Source organism: Phytophthora ramorum (assembly GCF_020800215.1).
Source record: "Phytophthora ramorum isolate Pr-102 chromosome Unknown Phyram_PR-102_s0005, whole genome shotgun sequence".
Classification (NCBI taxonomy): Eukaryota; Oomycota; class Peronosporomycetes; order Peronosporales; family Peronosporaceae; genus Phytophthora; species Phytophthora ramorum.
Window position 1 is genome coordinate 1,952,804 of NW_027150651.1, and position 20,364 is coordinate 1,973,167.

Sequence of the window (20,364 nt, forward strand, 5' to 3'; positions counted from 1 at the left end):
CCGAGTACGACTGCATTTCCACATCGTCCGCGTCGCGCATAGCACTCCCAGCTGCCGGCACCTTGAGCTGTTTGCGCCGATTACGCACGGCTTTAATTCCGTCTCCAGGCTCGCGATTACGCCTGCGAGAAAAATACACTTGCGGACGCGAAACCCCTGCGTGATAACCACCAGAAGCTCCAGTTCACCACTCACTTTTCAAGTTGCAGCCAAGTGCTCAAGTTGAATTCCGTGCCACGAGACCAATGGAGACGCCACAGCTCTCCCGGCGCAAGCCCAAGGCGCTGCCGCGGCTCATCGTAGAGCCCGAGGACGAAGACGAAGCCTTTTCTGCCGTCCCCGTCGAGCAGATGAGCGCGCGCGGCGTGTTCCTCCTCACGATGGGCGTCACCTCCTTTGCAGCCTTCACGCTGTTCGCGCTGGCAGAGCTCACGCACCACCACCCCAGGTTTCTGCTGGCGGACGTGCTGCAGAGCGACGCGTACGCCACCTCGCAGTGGGTCCTACTGCTCGCCGTGCCTGTCACCAGCGCCGCAGCTTGGTTCCCCATCTCTATCGTGCATGCGCCGCGAGGAATGCTACGTATCACGTCGTTGGTGCCGCCGCCCACGCCCGAGTCGCCTGCGCTGTCACTGTCACCCACCTCGTCGCTGCTCAGGAAACTGGCGAGACGCTACCGACGCAATCACATGTTCGCCATCTACCAGAGCGTGGGTTGGTCGCTGTACGGACTGTTCGTGGCGCTACAGCTATTGTGTTTCGGGTCCGACAGCGCACGGAATTTTCCGTTCTGCCGACGGGGAAACCGCTCCATGCAAGCGGTGGCGGCGTTCATGGCCGAGGTGCTTATCATCTCGTCCGTGCTGACGTTGGAAAAGCGGCGGGACCGCAATCGCCAGCGACGGAAGGACCGGTTCGTCGTGCAGCTCAACAACTTCAACAACATGCTGTTGCTCGTTGGTGCGACGCTGCTGGCGCTGGCGTCCGAATACACTCGTATGTTCCCGCACCCGTCGGGAACCAGTGTAGGGTACCCGATGGTGACAGGACTGGGTTCTCTCGCTTTGTTTGTCACGGCACTCTTCAACACGTACGGCTTGGGCGGTGTGCTTTCGACGAAGGATGGTTGGAACTTTTATCAGCCGTTCATGGGCGGCGCTCGCTTTGTGCTCTTTCAGATCGTGTCGTGGACGTGCTTCGGTGCCGGTGCAGCGCTGCAGGTGTTGTATTTGCTTTCGCTTGTGGTTGTGGAGCTGGAGTTGTTCGTGGGCGCCATGGCGGTGGCTGGTTCATTGTTTGTGGTGGCCGAGATCGGCATGATGATGTCGTTGCTCGTATTCAGGAAGTCTGGCCAATCGCCTAAGAAGCGGACGGAGGATGCTGATCACAAGAACGTTGCTACTTCTACGAGCGCCGTTCCCGTGCCGAAAACTGACGATGATGTTTCAAGTCGACCGGAGAAACCCAACGAAATGGTTTCGGTCGCCCTGTCGCCGGTGCATGCCTATTTCCTAGGTCTGCATGAGCGCCTACGTGACTTTGCTGATGAGTGCCTTGGGGTGCTTGTCGTCGGCGGATTGGCAAACATCCAGTTTGTTCCAAATGCGTTGTGCTTCGTGTTTTTCGCGCTGACAACGAATTTGAGCCCTGCGGGTGTTGCCTTTTATGGTTTGATGGCGGCAGGTGTCGAGTTTGTCATGGTGGTGTCTCGCTCGATCGCGACACACCTGTACTTGAAAGATTCGCGCAACGGTCTGCTGAAGGAAGTCAACCGATATCATGTGAAGTATGTGCTTCCCCAGATCATTACCGCCTGCCTTCCGGCCGTAGCCACGTACCGCCACTACATTTATGACATGGATGCGTTTGTTCCAGTGCTGCTTCTCACGATCTTCGTTTACGTCTACGAGCTCACGTACCGTGGGAACCCGCAGCAAACGGGTTGCCGGGAGCGCGTTAGCTGGGTTACTGGCCGCAGCTTCCTCGTAGACACGGTCAAGAGATACTTCAGTGGAACCATCATTCGCATGGCTCTGCTGGACCCAGAGAAGCAGTACATATTGAGCTTCCACCCGCACGGCATTATGCCTATCTCAGTGATGTGGCTCCAGTTCACCGCGCAGTGGCGAAAGCTGTTCCCCAATTTCTACGCACACATCTTGACGGCGAGTATTCTGCATCAAATTCCGCTCGCCCGAGATGTGCTCCACTTCTACGGCTCGCGTGAAGTCACTCGACAAGCTTTCGCGCACACGTTGCAGCAAAAAGAGAGCGTGTTGCTTGTGCCTGGCGGTCAAGCCGAGATGCTGCAGCAGCAATCGGCAAAGAATGAGGTGCGCGTGTACACCCACCACAAAGGTTTCATCCGTCTTGCCATTGAGCATGGCGTTCCGCTAGTGCCGGTACTGAGTTTCAAGGAAGGCGAGATGATGGACAACGTCCAGGCTCCCATGATGCAGCGTTGGTTCGTCAAGAAACTTGCCTTCCCGTTCCCGTATTTCCCGTATGGCCGCGCACTTCTGCCAATCCCACGCAAGGTCGACATCCCAGTTGTAGTCGGGGAGCCGCTAGACGTGCCACACATTGAAAAGCCCACGCAAGAGGACGTCGACAAGGTCCACGCCAAATACTTCTCTGTTCTTCAAGAGATGTTCGACAAGTACAAGGACGAAGTCGGTTGCGGTGACTATAAACTCATCCTCATCTAGATTATGCATAGTTCCGAGGGTAACAACAAAATCGCAATGTTATGTGATCACATTGTTCTGAATCGGCACGAGTCCAGCAGTAGCCCAATCTCAAGCGTTGAATGCTCCAGCCAGCGCTTCGAAGCGACCACGACGTTGGGTCTGCTCTGGGAATTGCTTCCACGCTGCCTCCACCTTTCCGAGCACCTTCGACAGATCGGACGGCACGGGCCGTTGGAACTGCTCAGCATATTGGTGCCAAATGTTAGGTGGCACAAGCGCCGCATACGCAAGCAGAATACACGCCCGCCACTTGTTGAGACTCGTTTCCCACGCAACAAAAGTTGCGGAGTCGCCTGGGGCTTCACATGCACGACCTGAAACCGCCTGGACTTCGTCGTAGATCGCTTCAAAGGCAGCCTCGCATGAAACAGCGTTGTAGAAGGCAGCGTCAAAAGGTGGGAGTGACGCGTTCCAAGCGGTAAGTGACTTCTTCAATGGCTCCGGCAATTCGCTAGGATCTTCACCACCAATTTCAGCAGTCGCAGTGGAGTTGCCGCCCGTCGGGACCAAATTAGGCGCCGCAAACTTCTGAAGGAAAGCAAGGCAGTCTTGCTTTCTTGATGGAATATAGTCACTAGCAAGCTTTCCCAACTGGGTTGGTTTAGCAACGGGTACAATATCAGTGATTTAGTTAATCAAACAATAAAATAACTCGTCAATTTTAACGAACCGAGTTGGGGATGGTGACGTTCACGTGTTTATCACTCATGAGTTCCTTGAGCATGTCCACCGTTACTACGTCATTCTCGCATAGGTAGTGGACAGGTGTATTCCCAATCTGCACATACAACGCAGAGAAAATAATAAGTACCATGCAAGTGAGCGGATCTGAAGCGACTCGGGACTATTACGTTGTTTTTGATGTTGAAGTTCGCCTTGTGCTTCAACAGCTGACGAAGCATGAGTTGGGTCACTCGACTGTTCTGGCAAATGTAGTGAGATGGCGTGGATTGAAACTAAAACAGCAAACAGCACCCACGTCAATATCAGTATTAGATTCAGTAGCCGGTAAAAACTCAAATCCAACAACGTACGTGGTTCTGGATGTTCACGTTAGTTTTCGCACCAAGCAGCAGGCCGAACGTGCCGTCTGACACGTAGCTGTTCTCGGCTAGATAATGAAGGGGAGTGTTGCCATCCTGTCGATACCACCAACGAGTCAGCCCCATAACTCTACACTCCGTTCACCTCAATTCTTCCTACCTCATCCACAGCGTTCACATCCGGCTTGGCCTTTAGCAGAGCCTCTAACGCCTCCGCTAAGACCGCTTCGTTCTCACACAGGAAATGCAGCGGCGACTTTTTGTTGTCCTGTCACCCACAACTTCACCCAATTAGCCCCCACCAACAGCAACAAAAAAACACTGCACGACTATCTACGCACCGTGGTCTGCAGGTTCCCATTAGCCTTGGCTGTCAGAAGCTGCTGGATGCTCGGCACCAGGTCTCCGTCGCCGCCGTTCTTGTTCTTGCACAGCAAGTGCAGCGCGCTCCATCCATTCTGCAGTGTATCAGCTTGTGTGAATAATTGCTATTTAAATTGCAGTATTATTGATTGCCACCTCGTCCACCGCGTTCGCGTCGAAGCCAGCGTGGAGCAGCACGCGCAGCCCTTCGGCGCGGGCCGCGGGCTCCGTCGAGCGGTTCTCGCAGAGGAAGTGGAGTGGAGTCCAGCCGTCCAGAAGATCGGACGGGTCTGCACCGCCGCTGAGCGCCGCCTGAAGCTTGGCGGACTCGCAGGAGCCCTGCACTTGGTCCCACAAGGCCGCGTGCTTCATGGTCCTGAATCAGCTTCAAAATGAGAGGGGATCAGTGTCATTAGCAATATCCCGCGATCGAGTGACTGGGTGCGTTTTGTGCCGGTGCCTAGCTGCCTTGCGATTGGCAGATATTCCAAGTGAGTGTAGACGAAGCCATTGTTGAGTCATCAAGATGGCGAGTGCACCAACGCGAGATCCTGCGACGTGCGCAGCGCTGGACGAGTTCCAGACGCACCATGTGGACCTGGAGCTGCATGTAGACATGGGTAAGAAGCGCGTCTCAGGTATGGCCACGCTGTCCGTTCGGAGGCTCAGCGACGCATCCGCTCTGCGCCTGGACGTCTTCCACCTGAACATCCGCTCGGTGTGCGTCGCTCTGCCCGAGGAGGAGACGATCGCGGCCCAGTGGAGCGTCAAACCTTTCACGTCCTTTGGTGAGACACTGGAGGTCGAAATCCCAGACGAGTTGGCGCTCGCAAGCGCCTTTGAGCTCTCGATCCGCTATGAAACGGACCCACAGAGCCCCGGCGTCTGCTGGCTCGAGAAGGAGCAGACGGCAGGCAAGAAGCTACCGTTCGTGTACACTCAGGGACAGGAAGTGCTGAACCGCAGCTTCTTCCCATGTCAGGATTCGCCCTCCGTACGTGTCACGTTCACCGCTTCGGTGGTCGTGCCGAGGGAGTTGGTGTGTGTCATGAGTGCCAAGTTGTGTGGCGTGGAGGACTATGTCCCTGAGGAAGAGGAAGGGAAGAAGGAGGTGACATCTACCGAGAAGAAATTCACCTTTGAGATGAAACAGTCGATACCAGTGTATTTGGTGGCGATGGCCGTCGGTGATTTAGTCGAAGCGGAGGTTGGTCCACGGTCGAGCATCTGGACGGAACCCTGCATGATTGAGGCTGCTACCAAAGAGTTCGATGGCGTGCTGGAAGAGTACTTGACGATCGGTGAACGCCTTTTTGGTGAATACCTGTGGGAACGCTACGACATGCTGGTCATGCCGCCCTCGTTTCCATACGGTGGGATGGAAAACCCGCGGCTCACGTTCGTGTCACCCTGCACGATTGCAGGCGACAAATCACTCGTGTCGAGTACGTACCTGAGGGTGGAGGTTACTAGCTGCGTATTTGCTTTGCTGCTCTGTAGTGCTGATTCGCCTGTGCTGTTCTGTAGTTGTGGCGCACGAGCTCTCCCACTCGTGGTTTGGAAATTTAGTGACGAACGCAACGTGGAGCGATTTTTTTCTCAATGAAGGCTTCACGATGTACGCTGAGAGGCGCATTACGGAAGTATCGCACGGCAGGTAAGATCGTTTGGTGTCCGCAAAGAATTGAAGCCCTGTTAGTATCTGACATTTTCTCGGGAATATTCTTTGATTGTAGACCTCTAAGCTGCCTGGACGCCAAACTCGGAGAGGCACTGCTGCACGAGGAGATATCATCACTTGGAGAGCAGTCGCCACTAACACGACTGCGTGTCCCCCTTGATGAAGGCATTGACCCTGGTGATTGCTACAATCAGTGCGCTTATGAGAAGGGCTATGCATTCGTCTGCTACCTACGAAGCCTCGTAGGCTCCGATGCGGTGCGCAGTTGCGATAACCATTTTAGATTGTTTGTTCGCGTACTAACTGCTGTTGTGAAATGATTTGAATGCCCTCACCCCGTAGGTTTTTGATGACTACCTCAAACGATACTGCGCTGAGTACCGTTTCCAGTCGATCCCAGCCGAGACAATGATTGCGTTTTTCCTGAAGAGTTTTCCAGAACTCGCAAACGCCTCAGGAACGGATCTGAAGAGCGGTATATCGTTCAACACGTGGTTGCACGAGCCGGGTTATCCGCGATTCACCCCAGATCTCGCCGACGCTCAAGAACTCATGCAAAACTGCGAGTCGCTGGCGTTCCACTGGCAGTCATCGTCCACTCCCGTGCAGCCTAGTGTCCTGTACCTGTCGGAAGAGGCCAAGCAGTGGGAGGCGCAACCGGTACTCTACTTCCTGGATTGCTGCCTGGAAACGAAGTTCTCGAGCGCAGACGTGGTAATTGCACTGGGTGATACCCTCGCGCTATGGGATTCACGGAACTCGGAAATCCTGTTCCGCTGGGCACTGGTACTAACACGGAATGGCGTCGTCAGCAAACTGCCAGTCGTGCGCAGATTTCTCGAGATGCAAGGCAAGCAGAAATTTCAGCTGCCAGTCTATCGACTGCTCACATCGAGCTCCAACGACGCCGTGCGCAAGTTTGCTGCCGAGACGTACGCTGTTACGAAGAACATGCTACACGTCATGGTTTGCGACCGCATCGAGCTGCTTCTCGCATCCATGCGCACGTGACGTGCGTCTTCCAGCAAAAGACTTCAACGCATCGTGCTAGGCTCTAGTCTCCCTCAAAAGTGAAGCGAGCCAACACGTGTATCTAGCTAGTTGAAGGTGCATTATTCATATCCTCCCAGGTCATTGAAAGCGACTCCCACGGCCAAGTTACCCTGACGAATTTGTAAGCTCTAATGAACTGCTTCAAGGAATGACTCGGTTGCATTTTCCTCTAGCCTCTAGAATTGCAACTGCGGCTGACGGTTCTTCATTGCATCCCGAACGCGCTGGAGGTCCTGGGAGAACTCGTTCACACTTGCAGTCAAACACCAGTCAGAATTGTTTTCCACCAGCTTCCACGCACTGAATTCTACCTTTTTATCGAGTTCTCAATCTCCTCTTGCTCCTGCGCGTTCAATCTCTGCTTCCAGTCTCCATTCAACGACGTCGCGGACGTCGTCGGCGCCTTCCCTTCCTCTTTCATCGTTCTCAAAAATGGTACCCTAAAATCGGTACCCAATTCAAAGTTTCAAAGGCACCAAACAACATGCAACGCGGCCGGCGACGGCTCCGACAGCGGTAAGCGAGCGCTTCCTGTGGTCTACAGAGGGCGGCTGCCTAATATTAAGGGTCTGTGGTGATGCTGCGTTGATTCTGTGCAGAGTGAGCGCGTTCGGTGATAGCAGCACCGATTCGGACGTGGAGCTGGTGCCTAAATCCGAGCAAATTCGCCTGAAATCGCAGGATGAGAACGGAAAAGCGTGGGAATGTCCCATGTGCACATTCCTGAATGGAAATTCTAGCGCTTCCAGATGCGAAGTGTGTGAGAGCGCGCGGCCAGGACCTCCCAGGAAGACGCGGAAGCTCTCGCAGTGGCTCTCGCAGCCGGTGGAGATCACGCAGAGCAGCCAGAAGGACGCGTCGGGTGCACAGACAGCACCAATTGAAGTTATTGACAGCAGCAGTGATGATGCAGCTAGTGTTACGTCTGTTGCGTCGTTTAGTGGTGGGATGGATGCACGACGGAGCGACTTCAACACAAGAGCAGCAGCATCGGCGTCAAACAGAGGGCTGTGGGCAGATTTGTACGCTCCCAAAACGGTGGAGGAGTTGTGTGTGAACAGGAAAAAAGTGCAAGAGATTTCAGAGTGGCTCCAGAGCAATGCGTCGCCTTCAGGTGGTGGTGCATTTCACCAGAAAAGGTTGCTGTTCTTGTGTGGCCCACCAGGATCAGGCAAGTCGACAGCCGTGCGATGCATTGCTCGACAACTTGGACTGCTGCTAAAGGAATGGGAAGACAACTCGGCTGCTGGGAAGCTCAACTACGAGCGGATGCTACGGGAAGATTTCTGGACGCCACAGGTGTCTGGGGTTGACGATTTTTCAGATTTCATTCATCGATCGTCGACGTACGCAGCACTTCCCATTGCCACTTCCAGATATACCCCTTCTGCAGGACGAAAGCGTCGACTACCAAGCAGTGAACAAATATCCGGCACCTCGCAGGCTACCAGTGCCGGGCAGCTCATTTTGACCGAGAGCTGGCCTCAGTCATGGTCCAAAGAACAGTCATCATTCTATGATGAAAAACTCCAACGGATCTATCAGCACGTGGTTGATCCAGCGGGCGGGTGTCATTATCCTGTCGTATGCATCTACAGCGACGTTCAAGGAAGCAAAATTGACCTGGATCACCTGAGCCGAAAGTTTTCGCGCGAAGTGATGCACTCTCCGTTGACCTCAGTCATTAATATCAACGCAGTAACGTCTGCCCAGCTGAAGAAGCATCTCACTCGTGTTGCGACACAAGAGAATTGTGCTTCTCAACCAGCGGAAATACAAAAAGTCATCGATTGCAGCAATGGTGATATGCGGCACGCGCTGAACATGCTACAGCTGTCTCAAAATCCCAACCTGAAGAGACAGAAGCTGGTGCCAACAACGACAAGCAAGAAAACAAAAAAACGCAGTTCGTCATCTGGTGCGTCGAACTCGAAGGCATCATCATGGACAAGTTCCAGCATTCGTGACCCATTTCTATCAGATTTTCATGTCATTGGGAAGATACTGCACGGTAAAATGGCCCAAAGAAGCAAGCCTGGCGATGAGAGCGAACTGAAGAGTGTTGCAAACGACGCTGATTATGACCAGATCTTGGATGCATCTGCGATGCCACTGGATCGAGTGCTTGGGCTCGTTCATGAGAACAGCATCGCGTACTTTTCGCAAGTGGAAGACCTATCCGGTGCTTTGGAGCTAATGAGCTTGTGCGAGGTGATGGTTGCCGAATCATACAATGGCGTTGGCAGTTCAGAGGTACGATGAAATTGATGTGCTGCTCCTTTCCTTACGAAGGTTCTGATATACTGCTGCCTCATGTAAATTGTGATCTATGCAGGCCTTTAAACGTTCGCGGGACGTCGCTCAGGCCATTCTCATGCGGACTGTTGCGGTCACGAATGAAAACCCCACCCCCAAGGCATTTCGACCGATCACCCGACCACGGACCTATGCTGCAAGGCAGCGTATCGTGACACGACGTGAAGAGATGTTGGTTGCAACTCGGGGTGGAAGGCTCGGGGGACTTCAGTACGCATGTACTGGTGACGTATTCGCTTTTGAAGTAGAACCATTTTTGACGATCATGGATCGAGCAGGTGGACCTATCACTCAGCAGCATACGGGTGGGAGCACCTTTGCGATTGATACACTATCTCTTCAGGAGGAGGTGGGTGATGAAATTGAGAACAGCGATGACGAGTGATAATGATCACATCGAACAATGTTGAACTCTAAAGGTTACTACGGTTCGGGCGCTGAGGTCGAGCTAGTACATGTGGTGTTTACCATCGCGGCAGCAGCAGATTTTCGAATGTTGCTATCGTACTCTTTCCTCTTGGCAAAACTACTGTTCTTGAATTTATCGCCTTGTCCCTCACTTGCGTTTGCGCTTGCGGAGACAGTAGCCACAGTACTTACTGTGCTAGTGGAGGAAGTTGTCCGATCTTTTTCCTTCTGCTCGATGAGTGCGCTGAGCTTTCCCTTCTTTGGAGTGTTCGTGACGCCTGGTGTAGCTGCCTTGGCTGCAGTACCCAGTGGAAATGGTAACCCTTGAGAAGAGGTTGATGACAGTGTCGCTAACGATGATCCTGGACGAGATTGGGTTTCATCTTCTACTGCCGGTGATGGCAATTCCAGCAGTAGACTGGTTTCATGCCCCACCCATCGGACAATATACTCGCCATTGCGCTTGCGGTTCAGGTCACCTTGCAAACGGCGTGTAGCTGCGTAATGGTGACTATGACCTGAATTCGGTCCATTCTTGTGAGCCGATCCATCGCCATCACGTAGTTTTTTCTCCAAATTTGCGAGGCGTTGATGGCAGTTCAGTTGTCCGAGCGAATGTTTATACCACTCGTACAGCGTCAGCCCCTTCGTAAAGCAATTATGTGCGCCTCGTAGATTGCCGTTGCGCGAGTGGATCATTCCGATCGCACTCAGAGATGCAGCCTGGCCAATCTTGTTCCCCACAGTCTTGTATAGAATGAGCGCGGTACCAAATTGAGCCTTCGCCTCGTCGAATTTGGTCTCGGTCGTGAGTAAAATGCCCATCAGTTTGCGGATATTCGCCTGGCACAGCGTATTCTTGTGCTGCTTCGCGATATGCAGTGCCTTGTTAGCTGCATTCCAAGCACCACGGTGGCGTCCTGACAAAAATAAGGAGTGCGCGAGGTAGCATGCCACGTCCATCACGTAGTTTGCAATTTTCTCCCGCAAGTTGACGCTGTCGGCACTGCTGTCTGCAGCCATAACGAAATCCGGGGATGTTTTAATTGGCCGAGGAGAGGACATGTTGCTTTCAGCTTGCCACTCTTCAATCATGCGAATATGGAGATCGAGAATCATCCACAAATTCGACTCGTGCAAGTCTAAGATCAAATAAGCGGCGCTCGACTCGATCGTCAGCGTGCAGATGTGCTGGAAAACCCAAAAGCTCACTTTACGAAAGTGCCTGGAGGTGTTACACAGAAAAAAATCACGGTCTGCGACGCAGAGATACTCCAGGACTTCGTTCTTGGCACCATTGCCGTCATACATGCCCAGCAAGCTGCGCGCATAACTTGCGATGAACGGGAATGTTGAATACGAGACACACACCGCCATAATCTCCGCTTGGTCATCCATTCGCTCGACGTGGTCAGAAACACGAGAGGCGCGTCCACTGCGCGTCAGAGTGTTTAACATATTTCTGTCGTTCAGCACGCGACGAGATCCGCCCCTGCCGTTCGGAATGTCGTATTCTACGCTCTCGGTTTTAAAGCTTCCAGCTGATTCGGTAGCATTGCTGATGAAGTCGCTGTAAGACTTGAGTGCTATCAACAAAGACTGGTCGTATCCACGGCTAGACGAATGGCGCGACCTGGAACTTCTTCTGGAGCTGGTAGTCCCAGCGCTAGTTCCAGTGATGCCACTTCGCTTCGGTAATCCACGCTTAGCAAGTGCAAAACCTGGGATCCGATTTCGCTGGATGAGTGAGAAGCGAAGAAGTGTTTCCACAAGCCCCTCCCAATTGCTTCCCCACAGACTTTTAAAGTCTGCTGGCATCGCACCTGCAGGAAGCAATCCCAAAAGTGCAAAGAATCGAATGGCATCTTGTCCATGGTGCATCCGAACTTGCTCCAACGAAACATCCAGTGACGCCACGAGGGTATTGAGAGCACTTCGGTCATGTGCAGCGAGCCCCACCACTTGTAGCTCGCTCACACCGCGACTAAGTACTGCGCGTGTAAGCTCAGAAAGAGATCGATCTTGAAGCAAGGGGGCACAGAGCGAAATTGCTTGTGGGTGACCATCTAGGAACGCCATCAATGGATGAGCAACCAATGCCTCCAGGATAGACGTTGATATTGACTTAGCTCCGCTTGTATCGATGTCCCCGATTTCAGATACGAGCAAAGCGCGCGGAGATTTTTTGATGAACAAATCTGCCGCGTGAAAATGGGAAAGACGGTTTAGCGATACAACCTTCTCATCGAACTCATTGATGCCACCGCCCATTGCTTGCCGTGCAGTCATTAAAAATGATAAGGACGGCGTAATTTGCAGTAAGTGTAGCAGGAAGTCGCGAGTAGCAGAAGGGTTTGCGTTGATCGGGTCTTCCATATTGTCCATTACGAGCAGAACTTTCATGTCAGCGAGTGCTTGGTCAAGCGGCATGTCTTTCTCGCGACCTCCTTCAGGAAATAATGCGCTTTTGATAGCCGATTCCATGCCTTCGATGGACTGGACACCACGGAGCCGAATAAACGCTACACCATCAGGGAAAGCATTGCGCTCTGCCAGGAAATGAGCCAACTTGATCGACAATGTGCTTTTGCCAATGCCGGGCGGCCCTCGCAATGTCACTAATCGCCGGGTATTCACCAGTTCTGCTAACATGTGCAGCTCCTGCTCCCTGCCCACGAATGCTTCCGATACGGCAGGAAGCGTTTTACTGAACTTGTTGGACGGACTAACGTCTACCCATTTGCCCACCGAAATGTCCGAAAACACAAATTGCTGTGTAGATGCGCTGCACTTGCAAGTTTTCTCAGCAAAGTTGACCTCAATCGCTTGTGGAACTTCATCACCTGACCATAGTGGACACGTCTCGGCATGCAGCTGAGACGATTCCAACAATACAAACTGATCTCCTTCACCGTCCGGAATCCGCATCTCGGCACTCACACGAACACGAGCGATCTCAAAAGCTTGCTGGACTGTCTTACCAGTGAGTGCGGCATGATAGAACGAATATGAAAACATGGCAGATGACTCATCCAGAACTCTACCCTCAGAGCGCACGCAAACAACATGAGCCACGCCAGCTTGGATAAATACTGCGCCGATATCCCGCGAGTCACAGGAGGATACAAATACCAGCTTGAGCGTCCCATTCGTTGCAGCACGTCCATCAATGCTACGAGACGATGAGATCTGAGACACAGATCGAGGCAGGAAGCCGAGATCACTTGGTGGTGGTGTATCATCCTCTGTCATTTCAAGTGAAACGCTGTTCTCACTTACGCTCGGATCCTCGACAGTTGAAGTGCTCATCCCCCCGTTCAAAATACTGCGCAGGGTAGCCGAGTCTACCAAATGCGCCAATCCAGAGCTCTGCGTGTCTTCGAACATGAGATATTGGCTCTTGCCAACAATGCGGCCGCCGTGTCCACTGAAGTGCAGCACAGTCACGCCGCGGTCTAGGACCTTGCGCAGCGCGTCGACCGTCGCAACCGCTCGCATCGTGTGTACCGCGCGCTGGCACTCCTGGAAGATCTTGTTCAAGTGGCTCTGCTCCTGTGCGATATTCAGTGGCGGCACAGGTTTTAAACGGCGATTGCTGTCGCTCATCACGAACGGCAGCGAGTAGAGCGTGGCGAGGTCCACCCACGTGTTGTGGATCCCGTAGACACTGGACGCTTCGGTGATTGTCGTGCAATCAGACAGCGTGTCGCTCTTATCTTCACTGTTGCTGGTCGTCTCTGCGCCTCTGCTGGGCTGCTCCACGCCGTCGATCATGCGACGTGCAATCCGCTCGTTCACCGCCTCGTACATTTTCTCCTTGGCCTCGGACGTCGCAGCATCTTGGCCGTCTCCATCCTTGGTGCTCTCCGCCGCAATTGCAGAGACTGGGGCAACTGGGAACTCGTCGTTTTCAACGGCCTCGCGCCTTCTGGTCAGCAAATCACGAGCCTGCTGCTGGATCCGCTCCAATTGAGCCTCTGGGGACGGCGCGGAAGACGCTGGAGGCTCCCCCAGAGCCTCCACGAACGACCACAGCTCCTGTAGAAGCGCCGGTGATGACGCGATGCCGGAATTCATTGCGATCGCCGAGCAGCGGATCGCCGACGACGCGTGCACTTCCGCTCTCTTTTCTGTTAGTGATCCAAATCACCCAGATGCGATTACCATCATTCTGGGGGTTGGGTTGTTTTGCTTTAAATGGCTACGTAATGGGTTCTTTTCTTTCAGGTGGCTACATTTTTTGTTTGGCCACCATGAGCGACTCGGGCGACAGCTTCTGGGGACGCACGGAGGAGAGTGAATTCTCGTATGTGGTGACGGTTCCTGGTACGAGTAGGCAAGTATCGCTCAGTGCAGTGCAGGACCGAAAGATCTGCGCTGGTACGCCCAAATTCCCGTCGCATGGCCACTGCGTTTGGGACGCCGCTTTGCTGCTAGCGGACTACCTGCAGACAAAGGCAAAGGATGTTTCCCAATCAACGGGTGACAATGAAGAAGAAGAGCGATTCTGCTTCCGAGGCAAGAAGGTGGCGGAGCTGGGTGCAGGCGTCGGGTTGGTGGGCATGACGCTGGCGGTGCTCGGAGCTCGAGTGGTGCTCACAGACCAGAAGTACGCGCTGCCGCTGCTTACCAAGAACGTGACCGTGAACTTTGTTGGCCAGGGAGAAGGCGGACCATCGGCACTCACTGATGCCGTTGCACCGACAGTGGAAGAATGTCAATGGGGAGAACCGTTTAAGTCGGGAGGCTGTTTGGCGGCATGGGCAAAAAGCACCGACATGGTGGTCTTCTCGGATGTGCTTTACCATGCTTCTGCCTATATGCTGCTGATGAAAACGCTGCATGGCTTGTCGTCTCCGGCCACCGATGTGTTTTTCAGCTTTGAGACCCGGAATGCAGTGATCGAAGCAAATTTCTTGCAGCAGATGAGAAAGACCTATTCGGTGGAGGAGGTTTCACGCAACAACAACCGGCAAGTGTTCGCCAATTTCGAGTACCCAGACGAGCTGTTCATTTATCACGCGCACCTCAAGCCTGATACTAATGGAAAATAGGAATGGTCGACTATATTTGACAAATTGTACGATACCTTCGTCTATGGAGCTTGCTCACCGCGATTGCTGAGCTCTTGCTTGATCCATTGGATAGTTAGCCTCACAGCCTTGATATGGAGGCAGAGGATGGAAACCTATCGCCAGCCTGTGGAACTGGAGCTGACACGACCTCCTCGACACGACTGGGAAGGATCCTAGCTCCGAGTGGCACATCCTTGGTCTTCTGGTAGACATTGTCGAGGAAGGCGCAAACAGCGTCGCCGTGCGCCAGTGCTCGAGGAGACAATAGGAAATTGAACATGTGACTTGCGTAAGGCACCTTGACAAAAACATCCTGCACGCCACCGAGCTGTTTGTCCTGGTACGATAAAATATCCTGGGGAAGTTGCTGTCGGTAACGGCGCAGGCTCTCGAAGAACAGGTGTGAGTCCTTGAAGGCGACAGTGTTGTCGTGAGTACCGTGCGTGACCATGAAAGGTGGAATAATAGCTTTGCGGCGCGCCGTTCGTTCATCGTTAAGGTAGGCGATAGGTGACGCTCGCTCAAAATCCTCATTGTTGCCCTTGAGCTTCTTCTGCATCACGAGAAACTCGAGGTAATGAATGAGCCCGTGGGTTTTGTCCCGAGAGTAATAGATTCCGTGTCGGTCTGTGAAATCATGAACGCCGTAGTTGTCGACAACTGCACGCACGCTTGTGTCCACATCCTCAAAACCGGGCTGCAAAGACATATCGTCAGCAGTCAGACCCACTAAACTGGCCAGGTGTCCACCAGCAGATTCACCGCCCACCGCGATAAAGTCGGCGTTCGCATCAAATTCCTTGCGTGCACTGCGCCGAAGGTACGCAACAGCTCGTTTTGAGTCAATCAAGTGGGTGGGGAACGCCACGCCGGGGGATAAGCGATAGTCAATGACGCACACCACCCAACCCATCGAAGCAAGCTGGTAGACGCAGGTAAACGGTGGTATGCGGCGGTCACCAATGACCCAACCTCCACCGTGAATATACAAGAAGATCGGCGCATTCGATGGAGTATCCCGGTGCTTGTAGACGTCCATCAGCAGCTTCGTAGTTCTTGTTTTGCCCACGTGTGCATAAGTGACCGTGCGGATTTTGCTGATGTAAGGGTAGCTTAGTGATACAGCCATGGGCTGCGGTAACGGCAGGAACACGCTCAGCCATCGCGTCAGTGTCATGTGGCCGATGTTCTTCAGTTGCTCCGGCACCATATCCGAAGCGACGAGCGCGTCGCGAATAATCTCCTTGGAGGAGAGGTTCTGTCTGTACCATTTCACAAGGTTGGCAGCGACGATGCACTGTACAAGGCCCGCAAAAGCGCCACTCCAGCGCGAGAAGATCGGGATCTTCTTCTTGAGTAGAATGCCCATCACGCACGCGTGCATGACAGCGATCTTGTGCGAGAGCTCTGTGGGCAGTAGCGACGCCGCCATGCCGAAAAAGTTCTACGGGAAAAGAAAAAGCACGATACAATTAGCAAGTTGCTCTGCGATTCCCTTGCAGACGACGGGCCTCACCTCGCGTGGGATCTTGTTGTTCTTGGCGCGCTCCACGACGTACAGTGTAGACACGGCGAACGCCAGGTACGACCAGCGCGTCAGACGCTCGCTGCTCAGGTACGGCGTGGACTCGGGCTTGGCGACCTTCATGACTGGCCTTACTGGTGGCGCTCTTTCGCGCTGGTAGACCTTGAAGGGGGGACCTCAGCAATCGGGTGGCGAAGGTGGCTGATCGGGAGATGACCGACGCGCGCTAATCGCGGAGCAATACAGCGAAGTGTATTTGCCCCGATATGGGTACATTTCAGCAGCCAATCAGAAGCGGATAAAAAATTAACTGATCTACAGAAAACCCTGTCCAACCGGCGAGGGGGGGATGGCGGGAAGAGTAGCTGCAACACTAATCTCACAGCCTCGCGAGGGACGCTACAGCTCCGGGGTCGTCGTCCGATAGATGCTCAATCTGCGCTGCAGCCAGATCGGACGCGCTCTGCAGCGGGATATCCTTGGTCTTTGCGTACAGGTTGTCCAGGAAAGCCACGACGGCCTGGCCGTGGGCGATCGCGCGCGGCGACATCACGTAGTTGAATGCGTGATGTGCGCCGGGGATTTGGAGGAAAACGTCGCTCACGCCACCCACAGGCCCTTGCTGGGCGCGCTGCCGGTACAGCTGGAGCTGCTCAAAGAAAACTTGCGAGCTGCCGAACGGCACCAGCGTGTCCAGTGTACCGTGGGAAACGAGGAACGGCGGGATGACGGCCGGGAGATCGCTTGCTTTCTCCTCGCGAAACCAACCGACGGGCGACGCCTTCTCCCAGTCTTCGTCTGCGTCGCTCATTTTCTTCTGCATCACCAGCAGCTCGATGAAGCGCACGAAGATGTGGTCCTTGTCCTTGTAGAAATACACCCCATGACGGTCCTTGAAATCGTGCACTCCGTAGGTGTCGACGCAGCCACGTACACTTGTGTCAACCTCCTCGAAGCCGGGCTGAAGAGATTTGTCGGCTGCAGTGAGCGCCATCAAGCTCGCCAAATGTCCACCAGCAGACTCGCCGCCAACGACGATGTAGTCCGGGTTGGCATCGAACTTCTCGCGTGCATTCCGACGCAGGTACGCGATGGCGCGCTTCGCGTCGATCAAGTGCTCCGGGAAGGCGATTTTGGGGGATTTCTGGTAGTCGAACACACACACCACCCAGCCACGCGCCGCAATTTGATATATGCACGGCAGCGGAGGCGTCTCCCGCGTACTCATGACCCAGGCGCCACCGTGAATGTACAGCATGATCGGAGCGTTGGACGGCGTGTTTCGGTGCTTGTACACATCCATCAGCAGCTCTGTGGTCTTGTTCTTGCCAACATGAGCATAAGTCACCGTCTGCACCTTGGATACGCCTGGGAACGACAGAGAGAGTCCGACGGACTGGGGCACGGGCAAGAACACGGCCAGCCACTGCTTCCAACTGATCTCGCCAACACGCTGCACGCTGTCTGAGGGCATGTCTGACGCATGCATTGCGTCCCGGAGCACGTGCTTGGTGGAGATGTTGTCCCGGTACATTTTCGACAGTCGCAACATGGCGATGCACTGCACGACTGCCGCGATGGAGCCGACCCACTCGGACAGCACCGACCTCTTGGACTTGTGCAGATTGTAGATAACTGCGGCGTTGACAGCCAGCAGGTTGTGCGAGAGCTCCGTGGGCAGCATGGCTGCGAAGACGCTCAGCATGTTCTCGCGCGGGATATCCTTGATTTTGGCGCGTCGTAGCAGGTAGAGCAAGCTCACCGCGAACGCCAGGTACCCCCACCGCGGAGGAGGTTCCCTCTGCACCACCGCCTTGATGATCTTCATTGCTGCGGCCTAAGACAGCACTTCCGAGAATGGACGTCCCTTGCCCGCCAGACGGACACCATCGGCCAATCGCGACGGTGTGAATCCAATTGGATATCCAAGCAAGGATCGGACGTCGATAGCATCGCCTCCAAGTCAAAGTTGTTTTCATGGCTTATGCACTAGTAGTGCAGCACTATCACTTGCACTAATTTACTCCACCTTGATGGTGCGGTAGATCTTGTTCACGAAGAAGAGCGAGCTCTGGAAGCCGATGAAGCCCAGCATCACGAAGAAGCAGTAGGCTATCATGCTCGTGTAGCCAAAGTAGAATGCCGCCTGGAAGAAGCCCGTCATGTCCGCCACGCTCGTGTAGTACCACACGCTGTACGCGAGCACGAACAGCCCCGTTGTGCCGCCCGAGATGTACGACCGCCACCACCAGTGGTGGTCCTCGGACGAGAGCTGGATGTACGTCAGCGAGATGGTCGTGAATGCAGTCACGAACATCAGCATCACGAATGACAGGAACAGGATGCCGAACAGCTTGTAGATAGAGTGGCCCCAGATCGCGGCGAAGATGTGGTGCAGCTCGATGTAGACTGCACTGAACGGGAGGCATCCGGCCGCAATGATCAGGATGAACGGGCTGCGGTAGCCGGGCACATCGGGGATCTCACGCGGGATCTTGTTGGTGCGGCACGGCGACTTAAATTCACCCGTGGAGTTGCGTCCAGCGATGCCACCGATGATGGTCAACGGCAGCGCTACTGTAATGAACAGAGCAAGCACGATCATGATGGTGCCGAACGGTAGAGCTGCCGACGAGTCGTTCCAGATCGCGACCGAGTTTAAAAACGAGAAGATGGCAACCAGCGGCCCCGGGATAACCAACACACACATCAAGATATTCCACACCCAACGCTGGCCTCCCAACTGGCGGTACAACCGAGCAGAATGGAAGCCTCCGACACCTGCAGTAAGCGCGTAGAGGACGATGAAGGCAGCCATCATGCCTCCGCGCTTGTTGGGCTTTACGATTCCGAGCAGAGAAGACACGAGAACGACCGACAGCATCACGAACAGTTGTGCGCCGGCACCGTTGAGTGCACAGAAAACACTCAAATTCGACGGGAACCGGAACACGTCTGCGTGCAGGAGCTTCCAACCGGAGTCGTCCTCTATCGCGTGTTCGTCCCCCGACTCCAAATCTGTATATCGCGAAAAGTCCCGTTTGAGGATTCGAAGCATCACGATAGATAAGAAACCTGTGAGCATCATAACCAAGATGAACGAGTTGATGACGGAGATCCAATGCAACTCCAAGTCGTCGGGCTCAACCAACTCCTTTTCCACGTTCCGGTTCTCGTACAGCAGATCCGGTCGGTTGTGCCACTTCACAGAGTATGTGAATATCGCTTCCGGCGTTCTAGCAATGTTCTCAGGCGATAGCGCATAATGATACTCAAGGTCCGGGTCGGAGGACGCCATCGTCATGTTCACAGCCACAATCTGAGCAGCACAGACGTTAATCTACACTCTTCAATGCCCATTCAAGAACCCGACAGCAAACTTATTTTGTTCTTGCCTTCCTCCGCTTCCATGTTGCTGTAGGCGATGTCGAAATGCAGGTGCGTGTTCAGGTAATAGTGCACCTTCATACCTTCCCGGATACCTTCCTGGATGAGGTAGCCGACCTGTCCCCGCAGTCTGATGTCATCCACGTACATTTCAAACTCATAGTCCTCGTCCACAGCGTCTTTGAAAGATTTCATGACGTCAGGGGTCACCGGCAGCCTGCAGAGCTGTGCGTACGTCTGATCCACGCCAAAGTACAGGCGGTAGTCCGTCACGACCTTGCGACTGCCCGTGAGCAGCTCGCCCAGATCATGGTCATCCCATTGGCGCTCTTTAGGCTTACAATACGGCAGTTTGTAATACTGGTACGTCTCCGTGGGGTTCGCGTAGGGGCGGATCTGCAGCAGGAAGCATCAACATCAGTCGGCAAGGAAAGGCGGTACGTGTACCCCTTTGAGCCCCTTAGGGCCTCCACTACAAGGACATCAAACGCACCGTATTCGCTACGACGTCCACTTCATCGCGCATCTTGTAGTCGTCCTCGGCCGCCACTGCAGAGATGACTGCCGCCATAAGCACCAGCAGCGTCGCCCACATAATGCTTCGGTCGCTTCAAAATAAGTCAAAGTCTCCCAAAACGTCGATTTCTCTCTGATTGGTAGAAAAGAAGTGTGTCCCATCAGAGATGGCTGCATTCTTGTCACAAGTCGAAACTCAGACAGACAAAGAAGCTCTAGAGGAGGAAGGACAAACCGCTGTATCTGC

General features: G+C 54.0%; 9 protein-coding genes across 9 annotated transcripts; 4 read left to right on the plus strand and 5 right to left on the minus strand.

The window, feature by feature from the left end:
• Positions 1 to 245: 245 nt before the first annotated feature.
• On the plus strand, positions 246 to 2,708 carry KRP23_6340 (Diacylglycerol O-acyltransferase 2; the record flags this gene model as incomplete). Its single annotated transcript, XM_067891521.1, has 1 exon — positions 246 to 2,708. The coding sequence occupies one exon, from the start codon at positions 246 to 248 to the stop codon at positions 2,706 to 2,708; it is 2,463 nt and encodes an 820-aa protein (XP_067745869.1).
• Positions 2,709 to 2,798: 90 nt separating this feature from the next.
• On the minus strand, positions 2,799 to 4,528 carry KRP23_6341 (CARD- and ANK-domain containing inflammasome adapter protein; the record flags this gene model as incomplete). Its single annotated transcript, XM_067891523.1, has 7 exons — positions 2,799 to 3,341; positions 3,421 to 3,528; positions 3,602 to 3,706; positions 3,785 to 3,889; positions 3,954 to 4,061; positions 4,135 to 4,251; positions 4,313 to 4,528. The coding sequence occupies 7 exons, from the start codon at positions 4,526 to 4,528 to the stop codon at positions 2,799 to 2,801; spliced, it is 1,302 nt and encodes a 433-aa protein (XP_067745870.1).
• A 154-nt stretch (positions 4,529 to 4,682) lies between these two features.
• Positions 4,683 to 6,848, plus strand: KRP23_6342 (Aminopeptidase B; the record flags this gene model as incomplete). Its single annotated transcript, XM_067891524.1, has 4 exons — positions 4,683 to 5,601; positions 5,684 to 5,813; positions 5,893 to 6,094; positions 6,180 to 6,848. The coding sequence occupies 4 exons, from the start codon at positions 4,683 to 4,685 to the stop codon at positions 6,846 to 6,848; spliced, it is 1,920 nt and encodes a 639-aa protein (XP_067745871.1).
• A 526-nt stretch (positions 6,849 to 7,374) lies between these two features.
• KRP23_6343 (Cell cycle checkpoint protein RAD17) lies at positions 7,375 to 9,591 on the plus strand (the record flags this gene model as incomplete). Its single annotated transcript, XM_067891525.1, has 3 exons — positions 7,375 to 7,406; positions 7,490 to 9,143; positions 9,226 to 9,591. 3 exons carry the CDS (start codon positions 7,375 to 7,377, stop codon positions 9,589 to 9,591), a joined length of 2,052 nt encoding a protein of 683 aa, XP_067745872.1.
• Positions 9,592 to 9,629: 38 nt separating this feature from the next.
• Positions 9,630 to 13,691, minus strand: KRP23_6344 (uncharacterized protein; the record flags this gene model as incomplete). The annotated part of the gene is made up of 1 exon (XM_067891526.1): positions 9,630 to 13,691. One exon carries the CDS (start codon positions 13,689 to 13,691, stop codon positions 9,630 to 9,632), a length of 4,062 nt encoding a protein of 1,353 aa, XP_067745873.1.
• A 176-nt stretch (positions 13,692 to 13,867) lies between these two features.
• On the plus strand, positions 13,868 to 14,668 carry KRP23_6345 (EEF1A lysine methyltransferase 3; the record flags this gene model as incomplete). Its single annotated transcript, XM_067891527.1, has 1 exon — positions 13,868 to 14,668. One exon carries the CDS (start codon positions 13,868 to 13,870, stop codon positions 14,666 to 14,668), a length of 801 nt encoding a protein of 266 aa, XP_067745874.1.
• Positions 14,669 to 14,768: 100 nt separating this feature from the next.
• KRP23_6346 (Esterase LipC) lies at positions 14,769 to 16,337 on the minus strand (the record flags this gene model as incomplete). Its single annotated transcript, XM_067891528.1, has 2 exons — positions 14,769 to 16,133; positions 16,206 to 16,337. The coding sequence occupies 2 exons, from the start codon at positions 16,335 to 16,337 to the stop codon at positions 14,769 to 14,771; spliced, it is 1,497 nt and encodes a 498-aa protein (XP_067745875.1).
• A 256-nt stretch (positions 16,338 to 16,593) lies between these two features.
• KRP23_6347 (putative carboxylic ester hydrolase LipM) lies at positions 16,594 to 18,042 on the minus strand (the record flags this gene model as incomplete). Its single annotated transcript, XM_067891529.1, has 1 exon — positions 16,594 to 18,042. The coding sequence occupies one exon, from the start codon at positions 18,040 to 18,042 to the stop codon at positions 16,594 to 16,596; it is 1,449 nt and encodes a 482-aa protein (XP_067745876.1).
• Positions 18,043 to 18,234: 192 nt separating this feature from the next.
• Positions 18,235 to 20,196, minus strand: KRP23_6348 (Transmembrane 9 superfamily member 3; the record flags this gene model as incomplete). The annotated part of the gene is made up of 4 exons (XM_067891530.1): positions 18,235 to 19,533; positions 19,610 to 19,629; positions 19,685 to 19,997; positions 20,095 to 20,196. The coding sequence occupies 4 exons, from the start codon at positions 20,194 to 20,196 to the stop codon at positions 18,235 to 18,237; spliced, it is 1,734 nt and encodes a 577-aa protein (XP_067745877.1).
• Between the last annotated feature and the right edge of the window lie 168 nt (positions 20,197 to 20,364).